General features: G+C 43.3%; 1 protein-coding gene across 2 annotated transcripts in view; it reads right to left on the reverse strand.

The window, feature by feature from the left end:
- The window catches only part of RIPOR2 (RHO family interacting cell polarization regulator 2), a 102851-nt gene extending 89074 nt beyond the window's left edge, over window positions 1-13777 (reverse strand). The window contains exon 1 of one of the 2 annotated variants that reach the window (XM_060277937.2): window positions 13340-13777. In XM_060277937.2, coding sequence (XP_060133920.2) covers window positions 13340-13709 — 370 coding nt within the window. In that variant the 5' untranslated portion in view covers window positions 13710-13777. The remainder of the gene's footprint in view (window positions 1-13339) is intronic. The other variant, XM_088676240.1, reaches the window with a different exon arrangement.
- Between the last annotated feature and the right edge of the window lie 8066 nt (window positions 13778-21843).

The following is a 21843-nucleotide window of genomic DNA, read 5'->3' on the forward strand; positions in this document are numbered from 1 at the left end:
CATGAAAGCCATCTGGAAACCCATTGGATCCCTCAGCCTCTGAAGGTAGACCATCCTAATAGATTCCCCATCACTGCAGAGGGGGGAAAGGTGCTGAAAGCTTTGGCTTGGCTTAGTGTGGTGTGGCAGCAAAAAGGATCTGGTAGGAGCAAGCTCTTATCTGGGAGCCTGCACATGGTTCTGCTAAGCCATACATCGGCAAACTCCAGCCCATGGGCTGGATATGGCCCACGGAGGCCGTTTATCTGACCCACAAGCCGCCCGGTCACCGAGCTGCCCGCTCGGCAAGTCTTCTGTGCGCTGCACTAAACCGACGCTGCACGACGCAGGGACTTGCCCAGCAGCACCGAAAATGGCACCTGTGCCTGCACAGACACCGGAAATCGCATCTGCGCAGCCGCAGAAGTGATTGCTGGTGCTGCGGACATGCACAGAAGCCATTTTCGGCGCCCCGGACAAGGGATAGTCCATGGGAATGCTCCGGCCCCCGGCCATAGTTTGGCACAATGAGAACATGCAAACCAAACTTATGTAGCTACTTCCACTAAAAAGGATCTCCACACAGCTTGTCCATGGAAGCAGTTGTGTGTGGTCTTATTCTCCTCTAACACCACACTATTCACATTAGCTAAAACAAACACATCAAATGCATAAATTAGCTTCAAGAGTTTATTTTCCTCTCTGGCAAAGGCCCACCTTAAATGGATTAGTAAACTTATGGCCTTGCACTCTTCCCCCCCCCTCCCCGCCCCATCTAAGATAAAACAGTACATTGGTAAGCATGTTGTATTATATATGTGCTTTCTTATATGTTTGATTTTATATTCTCTTCCATTTCCCTTCTTTCAGAATATTCATGAGATTTGCCTTAGGCTACTCAAAAGCGATAGCCTAAACCCCCATCAGTGTAAAAATGTTGGGTTCTGCACCTAAGAAAACTACTCACTAGGAATGACAATGATAGAGTTGGAAAGGCGTTTTGTCACAAAAGAAAGGGGGCTATAAGCCAGACCAATTCTAGAAATTCCTATCGATCTGAATATAAATAAATGAGCTCCAAGAAGGTTGACAGCTATCCTAAGTGAAACTCCACTGTGAAAGATAATTATTCAACTCTTTTTTTTTGTGTTAAAAGTCATCTTTCAAATAACTGTGAGTGCAGGAACTAGAGGTGTAAAACCTCTGGAAATTTTGAAGCTATGGGGGGGGGGGGACAAGATTGTTTTTTAAAATAAAAAACAACAGAAATTTTGGGGGGAGAGATTGAAATATACATCATACCTATTTTAAAAAATTAAATGAAACCTATACTTATTTTACACCTTTAACAACATAAAAGAGAGCATTTCTAATTTAGGATATAAAATTGTCCTGTTGGTATATCAATGAAAACTATAGATGCCTAGTTTTGTATAAACAAAATTATGAATATATCCAGTTCAATACATCTTTCTTCTGTGGGTATTTGTTAGACCTCAATTCTCACCCAACATTTCAGATTTTTCCTCTTAAGCTTTGGCATCCACAACAGATCTTTTGCAGTTTCTGCCCTAACACCTTCTGATATTTTTATTCTCCAGCAATAAGCTGTTTTTAAAAAACAACAACCCATAGAAGGGTATCTGTGCCAATGAGGAATAGGTGATAGGTTTGACCAGAAGGGAGGACCAAAGCCAGAACGACAGCAGAAGCAGAATATTTGGCTTGACTGTCTCCAAATCAAACCAAAGGTCTTTGGAAGAAGCAATTCATGCTCTTCTTATGAAGATGGCTGCATGCTCTAGGTGGAAAAATCAATCTTCATTCTGACAGTTGCATATGTCACAATTACCATTCTCTATTGTTTTGATTGATAAAAAAAAAAATCTTTAACAGCATCTCAATCATTCTGAAAAAGATAGCTTTTCATAGACACTTTTTCCAGTGTCCCTCAATATTTTTCCACTGGAGAACATGATATAAAATAGTTAGAAATAAACAAGGAGGGGAAGTTTACCTGTTTCATTTTTTACCCTTCCCCTGTCCCGGCTTCCACATCTCTACTGATAAGTATGCTGGCTCATCTATAACAATCTGTTGGGCTATGACCTATGTAATAGCTAGTAAACATAAGTAAGAAGCAAGACCACAAAGATTATAAAATCTTTGAGCTTTTTCTCATCTCAATAAAACCTCCTGGAGATGAAAAATGATGACATGCCCTAAATTATATCAGCGAAGAACAAAGGCAGCAGACACAGATGCTATACCACAGCAACTTTTGTTTCCTTCAGGCATTTGAAGCTCCTAGGCTTCCAAACAGATGCTGTTTATAGCACAGCTGAAAATTGCTGAAAGTTTATATGAATGGATGCCGAGATGCCAAACCACCAACTTGGAATGTGAAGCATTTCCACCACTGGGGAAAGCAGTCACCCTGTCAACCTCAGTTACTTATTGCACCATATATGTACAGCACTCCAGGAAAAGGCAAATGAATCCGAACTCAACAAGTTTCTTCAGAAATGTAGACGAGCTATAGCAAACTCCCAATTGATCATGCTAGCTGATAAGAAACAAAGGAAATGCCTATTGCCATCATGTACGGCCTGAGGGTTTCCCATAGGCATCTGGTCGCCCACTGCGGAAAACAAGATGCTGGATTACTGACAGACCTCTGATCTGATCCATCACAACGTTCATGCAAGCCATTGAGCTGAAACTGTTCTTTCTGCATAGCCCAGCCGCTTCACCAACAAAACTTCACCCTGGGCTCTGTTTCTTGGTCACATTCAACTGTAACAGGACCTAGGAATTTTCATACAGTTGCCTCTGTTGCCATTTTGCTGTATATTTTTTGGAACTAACACATAATGAGTGCAAATGAAACCTGACTCAACACTGGCCTTTCTCCCATTCACAAAGTTTTGCTAACATTTCAAGGACAAAGCGCTCTCTTCAATAGCTTGTAAACCCCATATATCTACAGATTCTTCAAGGCATATAGATGTTCAGCAATGAAACAACTGCTTTAGTGATCTTTATTCACACCCAAGGCTCATATTTTATTGGAATTCCTCTATTGCTTTCATCTGTCACAGCAAAAAGAGATCTTGCAGCAGAACCCAGGATTGCCTCAAACCACTTAGTGGGATGGCAGAGTAATTTTGTATAGCACCGTAGCCATTTTCTTTCAAGATAAAAGCTATTGAAAGTGTTCCAAAAACTATGGAAAGAGGTACATAAGCGAACAGGTAGAAATGGCAGAATATTATTATTTATTTGTTTTATTTATATACCACCCTTCCTATCAATGGAACCAAGGGCAGTGAACATTGTAAATAAAAACACTTGTACACAATGATTAGAAAACTAAAATAACAAGCATTATATAGCAGCACAACAAAACTGTTAAGACCCAGAGGAAAAAATATGTCTCCTAAGCCTGAACAAACAAAATGTTTTTAGTTGACATCTAAAACATGACAACATAGGGGATGATCACACAGAAAATTCCACAGTTGAGGTGCTTGCTGCCACCAAGAAGCACCCATCTCAAGTCATCACACACCACAGGTCATGTCCATTGGCAGGATCTTAAGCAGGGTCTCCTTGGCTGATCTCAAAGCATTGATCAATTGGCATTGGAGGAGGCTGTCCATTAAGTACATGGGTTCTGGGCACTGTACACTTGTACCAATGGTTTGAACTAGACCCAGTAACTCAGAGGCAGAGAGTGCAGTGTTTTAAGGATTGGGGTGATATGATCCCACCTAGCTGCCTGCATCAAGTAACCAATGGGCAAAGCTTAAGTCAAATCGTTCCCACCTAGGTCTCAGTAATACACATCTGTTTAGCTCCTTCATCAGCAGTCATGCTGCAATGGAGTGTTGCTTTGTTGTAGACTGACCTGGTGTTCACTAACAGCACCATCAGGTGGGAGGGTAGGTGGGCCTGACTACCCAAGGCTTGCTGGTTGGAGAAAGACAGAGTTTCCAGTGTCCTGTAGTGCTACTCCTGAGATGACTAAATAATCAATCCTTGGCCATTGGCCATGCTAGCTAAGCCTGATGTAAATTGTACCCCAAACATCTGGAGGGCTACAGATTCCCTATCCCTGGTCTAGAACTTCAGTGCTGCTTGAAGTGTGGTTACTGCTGGTGAAGTTCCTGTGACAAAGCAAGCAGGGAACATCTTGCAGTACCATCTCTTAAACAAAAACACATTGCAGCCCGATGCTATTGTATTTCAGGAGTATAGAGTTGCATTACTGTAGATCACTGGCGCAGTGGTGCCCAAAAGGCATTTACAGCAGCATGAAACTGAATCATTGCGAGTCCTGCCTTGGTCCACCTCTCCATGTGTCTTCTCTGCCTACATTTCAAGCCTGTGTGTGGTGTGAACATTGTGGGGGGCTGCTCAATGCCACTAGCACGTCCTGCTGAAATGGGAAAAGGGTTTTGGATGCTAGTGCAGCAATCATTGTGTTGGGATTTTTGCTATGCACTGAAAATTCTACCTCAGGACACCCTCATGAACCGGGGAGCCCTGCTGTAGTGCAATCATAGTCATTCTCTGTGCCAGACAGACTTGTTTTCTTTTTTTGCTGGACTCAGGGCATAGCATATGCTTTCTCGCTGCATGACAGGGGAGCTGTGACTATGTTCCCCACTATATTCCACTATATCAATCACCTTTTTCCTCCCTTTGTGTAGCCCTTATTCTTTGCTTCTCACTTCTGGCATGTCATGCCAGATACAAAAGAACTCATTTCTGGAGCCTAGTCACACTGCCACTTAGTGGACAACGTACATTAAAAAATATTAAAGCTTCCTTCTTCCTCTGCCCTAGTTTATTTTTCTTCATGACACACACACACACACACACACACACACACATTTTGTTGTATCTAACAAATAGAACAAACATTATTACAAAAGCACCATCTAAATAGATGTCACAATCACAATAACATGCTGGTATGCAAGTTCTTTTGTAATGGGAAGGATCTCAACCTCAATCTTCAGGGAGCTCTGAAGTGTGTCCATTGCCCGGCTCACAAACCACAGTAGTGCTAACAGCAGTTTTCTTTGTTCGGTTAGTTTTGTGTGTGTGCTGGTGCAGTCACTTCATGGGGCCGTTCTGCCATCACCATGTGTTCCTTGGTTCCACCTATGCATGTCTAATGTAGAAACACTGTTAGTGTGCACCACCATGAATGGTGGGTGATACCACATACGCTGTAGGGGTGTCTCCTGGTGTTGGTATATTTTTTCCTGCTTAAAATGCTATCGTTTTACTGATCATTTTATTGCTGGAAGTGCATAGGACCCTAACTTCATTATGCTGCTTTTTGGCATAGCAGGGCCTCAGGAATGCCCCTTAAGCCTTTGGCATTAAACAGACCTCAATGTTTTTGGTTTTAAATTGCCCTTGTTCTTTGCCTTCTGAAATATCTGAACTTAATACTTCAGAATATTTGCTCCATATATACATAGCCGTCCTTGAATATAGATGTTTTGGCATCTACTATATAACGGAGGCACAACATCAAAGCTTGTGTCATCACTTTTTTCCTGTTCTGAATGTAATCTACTTAACTAGGTCAAATATATGTGGCAGAAAAATATGTCACCCATTTTACAGAAGAGTGAGCTAGCCACTGGAGATTTCAGCAAAAGAGCAAATGCCACGCTATCCAGTTGACTGGGTGGAGAATGCACTGAGTCAATTTACATACTGCTGTTTTTGTTTGTTTCCAAAAGATATTAAAATAGATCAGCAATGCACTTTTTCACTGTGGGTGAACTAAATTAAAAGCACCGACCTAGAATTTAAGTGACAGCTGTGTAAACCCAGCAGCTCTCCATAATTAAGATTCTTTAGTGATCTGAATTCTATATGATCTGAATATAGCACAGAGGCTGCCTGTGACATGCAAATGCTGTAAAAATATATCATAATGATATTTCCTGTACCATTTATAAAACTGAGCTTATGTTATGTGTAACATGATAAAACATAATAGAAGTGATTTAAAACGAAGAATGATTATCTGAATTTTAAATGCCAAAATTTATCACTACAGATGGTTCCTCTACAGTTTCACTCAACCTCATCTGCAACTGAGCCATTCACTAATTTAAGCCCCCTAGACCCAACTTCAAATAATATTATATCTCAGGTTAATTTTCTTTTTGTCGGATACTGACATTTAATGTTCTATTTGGTTCTCTGGTACATTAACTTTGATTGTGTTAGAAGAGCATTTCAGTCATCATGTCTCTGCTGTGTACCACAATCTGTATAAAATCCTACAATTCTAATGAATTCATAAAAGAAAACAAGAAAAAAAAGAAAAAAACCTGTTTTTTTCTAGCATAGGAAGCTGCATGATGCCAGCTTAGACTGTGGTCTGATTTTGCACATAACGCTAAGCTATGGATTCTTCAGACTAACTATGGTTTGTTTGAATGTGAAAATCCAGCCCACCAGAATAACAATACCAACAAACTATGATGTGGTTTGTTGCTGGCTTATGAAACATGACTTGCTTTAACCGTGATTTGGCAGTATGTCTGAGCCCAACAGCTTTGCTTAACCATGGTTTGTTTGTCCACTCCACAACAGGCACCTATCAATCTACATAGACATACAGAAAGAGGATTGTGAAAACAAATCAAGCTTTGAATAAACAAGTCATGCTTGCTCATCTGTCAGATAATTCACGGTTTGTAAAGCAAACCATGGTTGCAACAAATCATGGATTAACATATCTCTAACATATATATGAAGTAAATAAATAAAGCATGGTGATCCACGAGCCATTCCAGCAGGATACCATGATCAGGGATACTGGAAGTCACAAAACATGTGGCAGAACCAACAGAGGCAAACTCTTCCTGTCCACCTCCTGGTATAAGCATCTTTAACAGAGCAAACAATGCTATCTCTGTCCTGTTAAAAGACTTGTGGTGGCTCTGTACTAGCACATAAGTTTATTCAGGCACCTCCTCAGACTTGAAAGAGCTGGGGAAAGCACAGCACTTTCCCTAGTACTTTAAGGCCATACAGTTGCCATAGATCTGCATTTGGACCCCATTACAGCTGGCTCTCCTTCCCCAGCCCATTGAGGCTGCAAGAGAGAGCAGAGGTAGTACCGTATGTCTCCTAAAAGAGATGGACAAGTATTCTAGCACAATCAAAGCCTTGCAGAAGGTTCTATCCAATGTAGCACTATTCGACTGTTCCATCAGCACACAAGGATTTCTGCTTGTGCAATGAGCCGTCCTTTCTCTCGCCTTCCCCTAAACCTGATCTGGGGGTTCCCTCAACCCTATAGGGAAGGTGTGCAGAAGGAGACCCAGAAAAGTTTTGTTGCACAAGCGGAAATTCCTGAACGGATGGGGCGTGGTAGTTGAATACTGCCCATACTTTCCAGTTTATTTTAAATAATGGAATCTTTCCACACCACTACCCACCCTCCCTGCCTTACTGCTGCAACACTATAGCCTAAAAGCAGAATGGGATGATTTGTTTGGAAGGTATTTGTATATCTTCATTCACAACTGTAGCTGGGGAGTTGTGTGAGTGGAAACAAAGTAAAGGCAATTTGGAAGAGAAGAACAAGAAAGCAGGAAGGCTAGCTGGCTTTCCAGTCATTTCACTGGGGAACAAAATGCAAGTACTGTACATGAGGAAAGTGAAACTTGTAGTAAGACTCAAAAAGGAAATGACAGATAATTTAGGTGCGTTGCAACATTTAGCTACACACCATGTTCTCCCCATATTGCATACTAAATACAGTATCACTTCAGGGAAACCAACACAATGTTGCAGGAATATATAAGAAGCTCTTATTGAGGTGCTATTCTTGTCAATGAGTTTCCCTTTAGCTACACACAGCATATTCATCCTGTTAGCTCCCCAAAGGGTGGTAAAAGCTGTTAGTCTGTGTTGTCATAGCAACCACCCTATGCACTACTTTGGGTTCAAGAAAATCTAAAGTAACAAAGCCTATTCAAAGGAGGCTGAATGCAATGTGAGCAGCCTTGTCAGAGGAAGGAATGCTTCTAGGGAAAAAGAGAATGATAATGGCAGAATCTGCAAAGTCAAATGCACACTTTAAAAGGAGCCCAACAGAAATTGTGACTCGCCAAACTGACCACAGTCCATCCAGCCATGTAATTTGGCCTGCCATTTCATAGCCCTAGGCAGAAAGTCCACTGTGACTTGTCATACATTGCTAATGGGCTGCATTTGGCTTGATGGGGCAAAGGAAGATTATATACAGGCCAATTTTAATGTCTCTGTTTTGTTTATTTGGAAATACCGGTAGTTAAAAGGGGAGAGCCTGAACAACAACGAACAGTCAATGTGCATTATTTTAGAAGCTGATGACAACTCATATAGGCCTAAAGGATCTACTTCATCAATAACAAAAGCTGTGCCTGTCCAGGCTCTCACTGCAATATGAAAATTTGCAACTCCCAGCTCGAGTTCTGCTAAAGGTGATAATGCTCAAATCAGATTGGTGCATAAGGCATAGTACAGGTTACAAGGTTCAGCAGGCACACAACAGGCAAGAATACATGCCTCAGCACTAGCAAATACATTGATCCAACAAGCAACATGCCCCCTGCAGCTTCATTTTAAAGTAGGGGGCAGACAGCAAGTATATTGAGTCCTGGGACTGGGCAATCAAATGGGCACTGCTTTGAGCGGCCATGCAAGGTTTGCTCATGTTGCCACTGCTGGCATTGGAGATGGGGTGGATCAGACACCCCTTGAAGCCCAATTTCAGCTCCTCCATCATGCTAGGAACACCCCCTGGGTCCTCTGGCTGCAATTCTCCAAGCTCCTCCCTTTCCTCCTTGGCATCTGACCATCCCCACAGGGCTCATGACAATGCAGGTGGAATATGATGGTTGAAGAGTTCATCTGTGGGTTTGGTCCATCCAGTTCCTAAGTAGCTTCTATATTAAAATAAGTTTAAAAGGGCACATAGGGAGAGATGCTTAATACCAGGCCAGGTTTTTACTGTCTGCTCTGCTTGGCACCAGATTCTTCAAACTTTCAGACTTGGACCTTTCCCCATCAACTGATACCTGACCTTTTCAGCTGGAGGCACCAGGGACTGAACCTGCAACTTAACTGCATTCAAAGCATGTGCTGTGGTCCCTCCCCAGCCTACATTTGTCACAAGAACACAAGAAAAACAAGCAATTACATGGAACACAAAGCACATTTGCATTCTTCTTAGAAGTCTTCTATTACAGGTTTGCCTGACGTTTCTGGGTTACATGTTTGGAAATCAATGATATTGCAGCCGGCGCTGCGGTTCCAAACAATTGAGGCTTTCTTTATAAAGCAGCCAATCCACACCCATCCACCCACCTCATTGCCCTTACATCTCAAGGTTTGCAAGACCCCAAAGTCTTTTCAGCATCACATTTAACCGTGGATAAGTAGGTTAATGCTGGTCCTTGCAATTATTGTATATTTCACAGTATCAACTCAAACGATTGCCTCAGGCTTAAGCCAGGCTGTCATGGCAAATAACCTGCTTTTGCCCATCAGCTACTGCCTCATTTACAGTTGTGTGCATTAACTAGCTTCTCAAATCAAAGGTGCTGATGTCCCTTCCACAAATCTTGTTCCAATATTAAAGAAAATATCAACAAAAAAAAAGCATTTGTCTTGTTCTCTTCATCAGGGTTTAAGACTGTCATGCGGCATACAAACTTATCTAAAGTAGCCATCCTTTGATATATAAAAACTTAACTACAGCCTAACTTACTCACTGTCCCCTTGCCAGAGGGGCAGGAAGAATGACAGGTTAGCCATTTATTAAACATGCACATAGCTGCCTGTCTAAAGAGTTTGAAGAACCTGTGTATCTTCATCAAGTTAAGGCAAAGGGAGGGGGGGATTGTGCCTTGAATAATAGTTTTATGCTGGAGTGCTGCTACTGACTTCACTGGGATGTGGGTCACTCATTTTCGGCTCATCCCTACCCAACTTGGTAATACATTTCACAGCGCTTTTGCCATGCCTTGAGGCTTGATCCAGTCACCCTTCACAACCTCCCCATCACCTCTATGCATGCATGAGAATTTTATGCCACCAGCCATTCTCTCAGCAGTCCTAAGAGAAGGATAGCTGGCTGCACATACATATTTATCCATTTGGATAAGCAGTGATCTGCATCGGACCAGCACAGGCCACCTGTGTATTGCCGGTACCCACTGATAAAAGTGGGCCTGATGCAGAACCCCCTTCTGTCTAAAGTTGGACTGTGGAACCTGTTGCCCTGCAGGTGTTGTTGGACTACAACTCCTATCACCTCCCCATACAGTTGTCCATAAGGGTTGCGGCTGATGGAATTTAGAGTCCAGCAACATCTGAAGGGCCACAGTTTCCTCTTCTACTTCACAGCTTCTTATTTCCTATTTTGTAAGGAAACAAGAAATAAGAAAATAAGGAAGCATGCATCTTCCAGCACCTTCTCATCTCTTGCCAGCATCAACCATGGTGTGGCATGTTTTACACTGCTGCTAAACTTGGTTAGCAAACTGAATTTGAAGCTAATTGTATTAGTTTTCCCTAGTGAAGGATGTGGGGGGGGGGAGGGGAGGAGCCCTGGTTTAAGAGGTCAGTAGTGATGTGACATTTGCACCAGGCCTGGAAATACATTCTGTTAGCAAAGATAAAAAGAAAACTCCACTAAAATTAAGTATCTGTGCAGTGCTAAAAGCATAGAGGTCTTCACCTTTTGGTGAGGTGTAGCAGCGCTGTTGCTACTTTATTTTGCTTTTTGATGGAAACTGCAAATGCCATCAGCAGGCTTGGGCAGTGGGTTTGGTGGGAAAAGAGAAGAAGAAGAATAAGAGTTTGGATTTGATATTCCGCTTTATCACTACCCGAAGGAGTCTCAAAAATGGCTAACAATCTCCTTTCCCCTCCTCCCCCACAACAAACACCCTGTGAGGTGGGTGGGGCTGAGAGAATTCAGAGAAGTGTGACTAGCCCAAGGTCACCCAGCAGCTGCATGTGGAGGAGTGGAGACACGAACCCGGTTCCCCAGATTACGAGTCTACCGCTCTTAACCACTACACCACACTGGCTCTGCACTGCAAGCATTAGGAGTAAGCCAGAGGAACACCAAGGGGCTTACTTCTGAGTAAGCATGCCACACCATGAATCAGCCTTGCTATGATCCAAGCAAGAACCACAGGTTTCCATTTCCTCCTACTTTCGATAGGAATACTGTATAGCAGGCATCCCCAAACTGCAGCCCTCCAGATGTTTTGGCCTACAACTCCCATGATCCCTAGCTAACAGGACCAGTGATCAGGGATGATGGGAATTGTAGCCCAAAACATCTGGAGGGCCGAAGTTTGGGGATGCTTGCTGTATAAGAAACTGCCTTATATGGAGTGAGACCAATGGTCCATTTAGCTCAGTATTGATAACACTGACTCTCCAGGGTTTCAGGCAAGAGTATCTCTCAGCCCTATCTGCATGTAAAACAGATGCTCTGTCAACGAGCTACAGTCCTCCCCAAACTTTTTTATTTGACCACAAAAATTCAGGGGTCTGTATGATATGAGGGTTGCAATTAAATTCTATGCAGAGTTAGCCAAACCTAATTCTCCATAGGACTAAGGTGGTGGCTTGTTTCCTTGGGAATATAAATTATTGGCCTCAGAGCCCCCTATCTGCAAAATGGGTACATGTTTCCATGCTTGATTCCTTAATAATATGTAGTATATATTTGTGTTTGTACATGTGATTTAACTTGCACACTACAGCTGTAGTCAGCTAGTTGTCATATGCCCCTTTCCTTGCGCTTGTGTCCCAGTTGAAGTCTGAACTGTGTAAGGATTATCTGTGTTACCTCAGCATTATGGATGGATGGATGGATGCATTTGATGGCAGGGACTTTCTAAGCACATTAAATGCCATACACCTCAACATAGCTTTCTCTGTAAGCTCCACACTCAGGTACATGGGCTCTAATAACCCTTTACTGCTCACCTCTGTTTTGGGTGCACGGCTTTTAAATGGGTTCCGTGCTGTGGAACCTCAACCTGGACAAGTTCTTGACAAGCAGAAGAACACTCTGCTGGAGAATCCCAAGTAGTCTTTAAAATATCACACAAGGCTTGCAAAAGCACGAATGCAGCAACTTATTTAGTAGAGTTACAGCCTAACAGTCCAATAATCAGGGGCAGCCCGACCTGTTTCACTGCCTAAGGTGAAAGGGAAAGGTGTAGGTGGGGTCGTGTGGCTTAGTTTTTTTGCATGGCTTCCAGGTTCAGGTGGCACTCATAAGGAGAAGTGGTAGCAGCAGCAAGATTTCATGAGAGCTTGCCAGAACCTGCTGCTGCCCCTTCTCCTTGCTTCTCTGGAGCCAGATGGGGTGGCAGGCAGCGGCACTGCTCCAGTGAGGTTCTGCCACCTCCGGCAGCTGCTTCAATGTGCCCTGCTAATCATTCATCGGTTTAGACTACTTGAGCACAATGAAATCATCTGAAAATGTTTCCCTGATTCGGTTGTCTTCCTTGTAAAGTTAGTGAGGGCAGGGAATGGGCATTTAATTAATAGATATTCAATTAATTGTGTGACTACTCAGCATGTTCTTCCATGCTGTAAAGAAGCTGAGCCACTTCATCAAGTTAGCTAATGGAATTAAATTCCATTGTGCAGACAAAAAGGCAGTCAATAATGGGAGTTGATCAGGACGGATCTGCTATGAAACTAATGAAGTTGAGGTTTCAGGGCCCCTAATCCCAGAAGGGGCCCAGTCACAAGCGACTTTATCCCACATTGCTTTTTTAAAAGAATTGCTTTAAAAAGTGCATTATGCATGTAAATAACATTTCTCTAATTTTCATTCCCCTTTCGCAGAATCACAGAATAGTTCAAAGGGACCCCAAGGATCATTGGGTTCAAATATTTCACCCCACATGGGACTTGAACCCATGACCGTGGGATTAAGAGTCTCATGCGCTACCAACCCAGCTATAACCCAAAAACTGTAAGGAATTGGAAAATTTCATTCACGCCATTGACTTTCCAGTACTGTACAGAAATTTTAAGCAAAATCTAAGATGTAGTAGGCCTAGCTATTTTTAAATAAATAAATAAATAAACAAATAAAGGAAGGAAGGAAGGAAGGAAGGAAGGTGATCTTTCCTGGAGCAAACCCACTGAAGAAGATAACAGTGGTTTACAGGTCTCTGGTGCAGAGGGAGGCAGAGGGAGGGAAGGCAGCAGATGAAGAAGGAGAAATTGGGCGCACGTTCTTTCTTTGGGGCCAAACCCAAAGCGCTCGCCTCGCAGGCGCACGACTTACTCCTGAAAGGCCCGCGCTTGGTCCTGCGCCTCCAAGGCCGGTTCCTCAGCAGGCAGCGGCAATTCAACCGCGGAGGGAGCTCCATGGTCACGAGAGGCTGCAGCTCGAAGCGGCGGCGGTGGTGGCCGAAGCGGCGCGCGAAGCGCTGCGTAAATCCACGCGCCGAGGGGACGCGGGCCCGGCCCCAGCGGGAAGCGAGGACACCCAGTTTCCTCTCTGGCCGGTGGGGCGTGTGGCCCACCACCAGCAGCAGCAACAACAACAGCGGCAGCGGCTCTGGGGAAGCCCGGCGACGCGGGACAGGCGGCTCTGCTGGGCTCCGCGCGGTCGCCCGCCGCCTCCCCCTCCTCCCGCGCCATGTTTTATGCATGAGGGCGAGAGGCGCGTAATTTCATCCAGCCCGGAGGCTCGGCGTGTGGGCGCGAGGACAGGTTCCAGGTTACCTGCCGTGGCCGGGAGAGGAGCGCGCCAACAGGTGTGCGCCTCTCAGAAGACAAGTTCCTGGGAATGGGGGCTCTTTTTCCCCAGAAGGCTCTCTCGGTAAATAGCGCGCAGCTCCACTGTGCATGCAGACTTTTTTGCACCAGACACCCTTGCCCCCTCTGTCTGGAAGCGTCCTAAGTCTGTGGCAGCAAAAACAACCAAAGGTCCCTTGCAGACCGTTGCTCTTTTTGGGTAGGATTCACATATAGCAAATGCAGGTTGTGCCATTAAAGTTGATTTAGCTCTCCACCAAAATGAGAGCTTTTTGCAATAAGGAAAATGACTGAAAAATACACTGGGATGTATCATTTTGCTTGACAAACAATTGCAAATGGCTGTGTACACATTATATTTTATTAAAATCAATGGAGACGGTGTACTTGTTTTTTTGTACCTAGTCCACACACAGTTTAGATCTTTTGCATATTTTTTGCCTCTGAAAAGTGCTTCTGAAGAAACTGGTTTCGTTCTGAAGCTAAAAGACGATTGGAGATTGACTCTGCGTTATCCTGCAGGGTGTCCACTTGAAGACAGATGTAAATGGACCTGGCAACGGGAGGGGGAGTGTATCGTCACTTGCCCAATGAAGTTGTAGGTGCATATATACCAAGAAATCTAGTCATTTCATTCATTTCATTTATTATATTTCTATGCCGCTTTTCACCCACTCAAGTCACAAACCGGCTTACAAACAATAAATAACAATAACATAATTAGAACATCACAACCACAACCTAAGTCATATTATAGAATAATCAACAAATGATCCTTAAAATAATTACAAAACAATTCAGCCACTGTATTCTCCACTCATGTGCATGGAGGAAAAGGTATTCATAGCCTAATCAAGGGGAGGGTTTTCAAATGTGCATCAAGTTACCAAACCATGGGCAGCTTATTTTAGGGGGCAAAACTGTGATATCTGTGATGCAATTGGTCAGTTAGTTAAGTATTTCTATTTATTTACTTGATTTAGGGAGGGGAGCTGCTTCCCCTTACACCACCCCTTGCTACGCCCATGAACCAAACCCATCCTTTTGGATGGCAGGATCTAGAATCCCGATCTAGATTGAAAGCAGCATACTGCACACTAGCACAAATGATTCCATATTGAGAAGTACTACATTTTTGTACTACAAACAGGTTAATGTGCGCTTAGCCAATGTTCTCTAACTTTCCTGCAAACCTTGTGAGAACAAACTCGGATGAATGCTCACCAAACAAATCATCTGGAAGTGACCTAACATGGCTAGGCCACTGGAAATTAAAAACAAAAACGAAACCTCTAACCAATGTAGGGTTTATCATCATAGATCTGATCTGAGCACAAATCTGCTTAAGCCTCACATGTGAAAATGCTTCTAGCTGGTATTTGATTTTACATCCATTATACACCTAGTTAAATCTCACTGTTAAAATACTCCATGTGCATTAGCATCACCACTCACACCCATTAGCAGGCAAGTGCCGAAAGGAAGTGCCAAACAAGCAGACTGCGGTCTGGGAAGTTTCCATTTGGACATGTCTCAAGTAGTCTATTATTGCAGACTTAACTTTGGATGGACAGCAATACATGTCATTACAAGCATTAAGTGGACTGAAAGCATGTCAGGTATGCCTTGGATGTGAAGTGTAGTGAGGGGTGGGCAAAAAAGAAACCCCACTCTTCCCTCTGTCCTCTCAGTGCCATATGTTTTGGAGCTGTAAGCTCTTTGGGGCAAGGACCTTTAGCTTAGCTGATGTGAAGAGTGAAACTATAAAGCAATGAAAAGTGCTATATAAATTATTAGCTGTAAAGCAATGGGGCTATTTTAGGACTTTACTTACTGATGATGGTGGTGATCATTAGATTTATTACCTATCCACTTGTCCATTGAAATGCCATCTTGAGAGTATTATTATCGAAGTCCAACCTGGCACTTGCAGAATTTGAGGTGAGTTGTTTGTGCAGAGTTTATATCACGTAGTGAAAGAGCAATAATAAAACAACACATTTCCAGTGGCACAAAATATGCACCTATGAATAAAAGATCCCATCATGTCTAAATCCAAGACTCTTCCTAAACCTATCTGCAATAAAATATTCCTTCCTGTCCACATCCAAGGCTCTCTCTAAAACCATGTGCAATAATTTTACTTGTATATTTATCTGGGAATGTAATTGTCAATCTCCTGCTCTAAAATTCAGCTAATTTTTTTAAAAAGTTCTCTCCCCTTTTGCAAAACCTGACTTCTGTGTATACATAGGACAGAACCCAGACCATTTGCTATAGAACGCTTTCCAACATCCTGTTTCTCGGTTATTTAAAAATGCAGTATAAACTGTTGAGCTGAGCAGAATGTTCACAGTGAAACTTGAGAGTATCACAGACTTGATTGGCTTCACTTTTCAATACTAGAAACTCACACCAGGTTCATTAAAAGGTCCATTGTCCAATGATTGTTTCTGTATTAAAGTCAGGTACATTTTGCATTTTCAGCATTAAGCCACATGCCATGCATTGATACGCCTCCCAACAAGAACTGAGTGTGATCTTTAACATAGTAAGAACACACCAGCCTATTTAGTTATGTTGTTTTAGACTTAAGCCAATTAATATCAATTACCGTATTTTCCCATGTATAAGACTAGGTTTTCCCTCTTTAAAATATTGTCAAAAATTAGGTGGTGTCTTATACACGGGGTCATCTCCCCCCCCCCCATTTTCTTAAATCTGAGTTCCCCAAAATAGGGGGCATGTTATACGTGGGGGCGTCTTATAGACAGAAAAATACAGGAATATCTGCAGTGGCTCCCTGTCTATGGAATGCTCTCCCCAAGGCAGTTTGCATGGCGTCTTCATTATACACCTTTAGGCGCCAGGCAAAAATGTTCCTTTTTAACCAGGCCTTTGGTTGATCTAATTGACATCCAACACCCTTTTAGAGGGACCCAGGTGGTGCTGTGGTTAAACCACTGAGCCTAGGGCTTGCTGATCAGAAGGTCGGCGGTTCGAATCCCTGTGACGGGGTGAGCTCCCGTTGCTTGGTCCCAGCTCCTGCCAACCTAGCAGTTTGAAAGCACGTCAAAATGCAAGTAGATAAATAGGAACCGCTACAGCGGGAAGGTAAACGGCGTTTCCATGTGCTGCTCTGGTTTGCCAGAAACGGCTTTGTCATGCTGGCCACATGACCTGGAAGCTATACGCCGGCTCCCTCAGCCAATAATGCGAGATGAGCGTGCAACCCTAGAGTCGGTCACGACTGGACCTAATGGTCAGGGGTCCCTTTACCTTTACCTTACCCTTTTAGAATGTGGCTTTTGGGGGGAAGGTTATTATGTTACTGCTTTTGGTTTGATTATGTATGTTGTGCAGGGCTGTCTTAAGCATATCTGGTGCCGTGGCACTGTGGTGCGAAGATCCCTCCGGCGTCCCCCCCCCCCGTTTCCTAGCGCGGCTGTCTGGCAGGCACAGCAGCGCGCGCTCCCTCCGGCGGCGCGGCACCCTGGCGCATTGTGCCACCCAGCCTTGCCTTAGGGCTGGCCCTGATGTTGTGGTCTTGTTCCAAACTGCCCTGAGACCTCTGGGTATAGGGCAGTGTATAAGCTGAAATAAATAAATAAATAAATAAATAAATAAATAAATAAATAATTATTTATACCCCGCCCATCTGGTAATCTATTAAACATTAAACACAGTAATCTATTAAACATTAAAAGCCTCCCTAAACAGGGCTGCCTTCAGATGTCTTCTAAAAGTCTGGTAGTTATAATAATAATAATAATAATAATAATAATAATAATAATAATAATATCATGATCCTAAACCTGCTATATGGAAGCATTTTAATATAAACAGTGGAATCTACTTTGTCGTTTCTGAATTTACCGTATGCATAAGATCATTTTAGACATCTACCATTCTCAGATGCCTCCAATTTTTCTGCTTTCTTAATCCGTCCTTGGAAATTGCTATATTCATTGCTACAGCAGTTTAGCTCAGCTTTCCTCAAGGTAAGTATAAATATTCCCTCCAGAGCTATTGTGCCTTCTCATTTTGGGCAGAATTTACTGATCCAGAGCATCTCGGTGGAGATGACTTTGGCTTTTATATTTTGCCCTTCTCACCCCCACATGCCTCTCAAAATATTTTTACCCATTCCCTGAATTCCCTGTTACTCCCTTCACAACCAACATGTACCTTATTCCTACCCCCAAACCACCAGTTTCTTTCCTCCCTCCTCCTAGTTCCTTTTGCATTCACTTCTTCCTCCTGTAACAGCTTTCCTCTCCTTCACCTTCTTAGCTTTTGCTGCTGTTGCTGCTGTTGCTGTTATGAAAGGCTGTGTTGTGTAGTGGTTAGAGTGTCAGACTAGGACCAGGTAGATCAGGATTCATATTCCTACTCAGCCATGAAGCTCACTGGGTGACCTTGGGCCAGCCAAGCCTAACCAACCTCATGGAAAGTGTTGCTGTGGAGATTGAAAGAGGAGGGGGATAATAACCATTGAACTCTTTGGAGAAATGGTGCGATATACATGCAATAGGGATGCGGGTGTCACTGTGGGTTAAACCACTGAGCCTAGGACTTGCTGATCAGAAGGTTGGCGGTTCGAATCCCCGCAACGGGGTGAGCTCCTGTTCCTTGGTCCCAGCTCCTGCCCACCTAGCAGTTCGAAAGCACGTCAAAGTGCAATTAGATCAATAGGTACTGCTCTGGCGGGGAGGTACACGGCATTTCCGTGTGCTGCTCTGGTTCGCCAGAAGCGGCTTAGTCATGCTGGCCACATGAGCTGGAAGCTGTATGCCAGCTCCCTCGGCCAGTAAAGCGAGATGAACGCCGCAATCCCAGGTTCGTCCGCGACTGGACCTAATGGTCAGGGGTTCCTTTACCTTTTATACATGCAATAAATAAAAGATAGGTTAAATATTAACCTTTTATCTTACTTTCTAATTTCCTTCCACACTTTTTACTGGTCCCCTCCCCTCCGAGGAAGTAAACTTTTCCTCTGTAGAGCATGGAACTCTTTATCTCAGGGTTGTGGATTCGAGTCCCATATTGGACAAAGGATTCCTGCATTGCAGGGATTGGACTAGAGGACCCTCATGCTGCTTTCCAATTATATGATTCCTTCCTTCCCTGCACTGGTGTAGTCAAGTACTGAGCTAGATGGACTAGTGGTCTGACTCAATATAAGGCAACTTTCCACATTCCCATTCTTCCCTTTCCAAGATATCTGTCAAAAGTTAGATTTTAAGTGTATCACCACAGGGGCCTGCCTTTTTGCTTATGTTGTCCTAAAGCACCATGGCCATTGACGACTCAGGATAAATAAACAGGCAATAATTTAACTGGTATGTGACAGACAGACAACGTCCCTTTCTCTCTTCTCCCAGCTCAATATTATTATTTTACATCTCCCAACTGGCTCAAAAGACCCCAACTGAAAGGCAAAGAGGAACTTTGCACGAATGAAGCACTGCTTCTTTAATTAGAACAGGGGGGAAGCCACTTTCTCTTTTCATAATTCGCCCACAGTTGCTTTGAAAGACAAAATTTACATGAATAAGTGAGACATAGCAGCAGGCGTGGGGCGTGGGGCTGGGAACAAAAAACGGATGTGTAATTAGGATGGTTGACAGGTATCGTCCCTTTCTTTTGTTTATGTTATGAACATTGCCGGCAATATTTTTAATAGGGTTGTCACAGGGAAGGGGAACGAAGCAGATTAAGACAATGCTCAGGTTTGGCTTCTGTGTTTGTGTTACATATTTACTGTATCTGAAGGCCTCAGGTGCTCTGTGCCATGAACTGGAGATTTTTCTTGGTTTATTCTCATCCTCCCCCCCCCCCAGCCTAACTATTATAATTCTTTTCCTTCTCGTCTGTCTCTTCAGCAGCTCAGTTGGTGAAGGAGTTACTGTTGAGTTCATATCTTCCTCCTAGAATCCCAAAAGGCCTCTGGTTGGCCACTGGGGGAGCTAAATTCTGGACAAGATATTGTCCAGGTGGGTCTCCAAGGATGTCACACGGAGTTCTTTGCCAGACCTACCTGGAGATGCAAGGATTGTAGAATTGTAGAGTTGGAAGGATCAGTCTAGTCCAGGCATAGGCAACCTTGGCTCTCCAGATGTTTTCGAACTACAACTCCCATGATCCCTAGCTAACAGGGCCAGTGGTCAGGGATCATGGGAGTTGTAGTTCCAAAACATCTGGAGAGCCAAGGTTGCCTATGCCTGGTCTAGTCCAACCCACTGGAATATGCAGCTGTTCCATAGGGGAATCGAACCTGCATCCTTGGTGTTAACAGGAACCCTTTGCATGCAAAGCTCATGATCTACCATTGAGATGTGGGCCCTTGTGAACACATGCACTGGGGGGGGGGGAATACCTGCATCCCTAGGTAGGGTTGGGAAATATCCCTGTCTGAAAACCTCAGAGAGCTGTTGTCAGTCAGTCACAATACTGACCAAGATGGGCCAATTGGTTGTTTTGGTATGAGGCAGATTCCGATGTAGTGGCTGATTTTCTCAAAACTGACCCGCTGTATTTGGTGGGCATGTTAAACTTAATCAGACTGATTTCAGTGCATTTACTCATGAGGGCGATGGCTGTGTATATACCTATCCCTTTAAAGGATATTCAAAACACATTCTATCCTTCAAAGAATTCTGGGCACTGGAGTTTAGGTCTCACAGAGTTACAGTTCCCAGCAGCCCTTCACAAACTGCAGTGCCCAGAATTATTTGAGGGAAATAATGCGTTTTGAATGTGCTTTAAAGGGATAGCATGTGCACAGCCTTACTTGATACCACACAAAATCCATAGTTACTCTGACAACCTTAAACAAACTTCAGTATTCTGCTAAGCTTGGCAAAGGTTTTAACAAGCCGGGTGTGCCTATGAAGCTCGCTGTGATGATTGTGAGCTAGTAACAACTCTCCTCTTAACAATGAGAATTATTTTGAAGTTGGAGTGATGTTCAAACCCTCAGCAGGGAACAATCTTCTATCTCAAGTTCCCTCTAACTGTTGAGAAATTTACATAAATCTCCAGTGTTGAGGCTTTCGCTAGAAAAATAAATTGCACATTAAAGCTCTAATCCTATGCTCACTTTCCTGAGGAAACAGGAATAAGATAACATTGCAAATAAACATGTTAACAGTTACCAAGCAGACAGCCCCAGTTGCCACAAGGTTCATAGTTGATAACGGTTTCACAGTGCATGTCTCCCACTATGGATTCAAATGACAAGAAAGGAGATTCTGATTAAACATTAGGAATAACTTTTTGTTTACTATTATTATTAAGCTTTCTGACAGTAAGAGCTGTTTGACTGTGGCATGGACCATATCAGAAGGTGGTGGACTCTCCTTCAGTGGAGATTTTTAAACAAAGGTCAAACAGCCACGTGTCAATGATTCTTTAGCTGTGATTCCTGAGATTGAATTAGATGGCCCTTGGGGATCCTTTCAGCTCTATGAGTCTATGGTTCTGTTACCTGTCTCCACTCTGAGCCATTGGTAGCCTCCACATAAACAGCTTTCCTATTTTGTATAGACAGCTTTTCCAATGCCCAGGCAAGAACCAAGGTTAGAAGAATCTGACCAAACCCTTTCCCACGTACAGATTTTACAATCAGGGTGAGTAAAAATGATAGAGGAGGCAAGTATTTTCATTCAGTCATGACACGATGTGTAGGTAATAGCAATGTTTTCTTGATATTTTCTGCCTGTTGGTGCCTTCGCTTTTTGTCTTCTTTAATACAAGCTCATCAAGCTGCAGAATAAAGCACTTTCAACATATTTTCCCTTTGTGTAGGCAGATGTCAGTGATTCTACGCACAACTGGCTCCAAGCTATATATTTTTAAACATGTAACACAAAGGATTTTGGTGGGCCAATTGCATTAAATAATCTGCATCCAGAGTGTGAAAGGAAATTTCAGAAAAGCTTAGCTGCGTGAGTCTACTTTCCCTTCCTATATTTCCACCAACTCATTTTCCCATAAAAGAATGCAAAGCATCAGCATCAAAAGAAA

The sequence above is a fragment of the Zootoca vivipara genome, chromosome 8 (assembly GCF_965207765.1).
Source record: "Zootoca vivipara chromosome 8, rZooViv2.hap1.1, whole genome shotgun sequence".
NCBI classification, from domain to species: domain Eukaryota; kingdom Metazoa; phylum Chordata; class Lepidosauria; order Squamata; family Lacertidae; genus Zootoca; species Zootoca vivipara.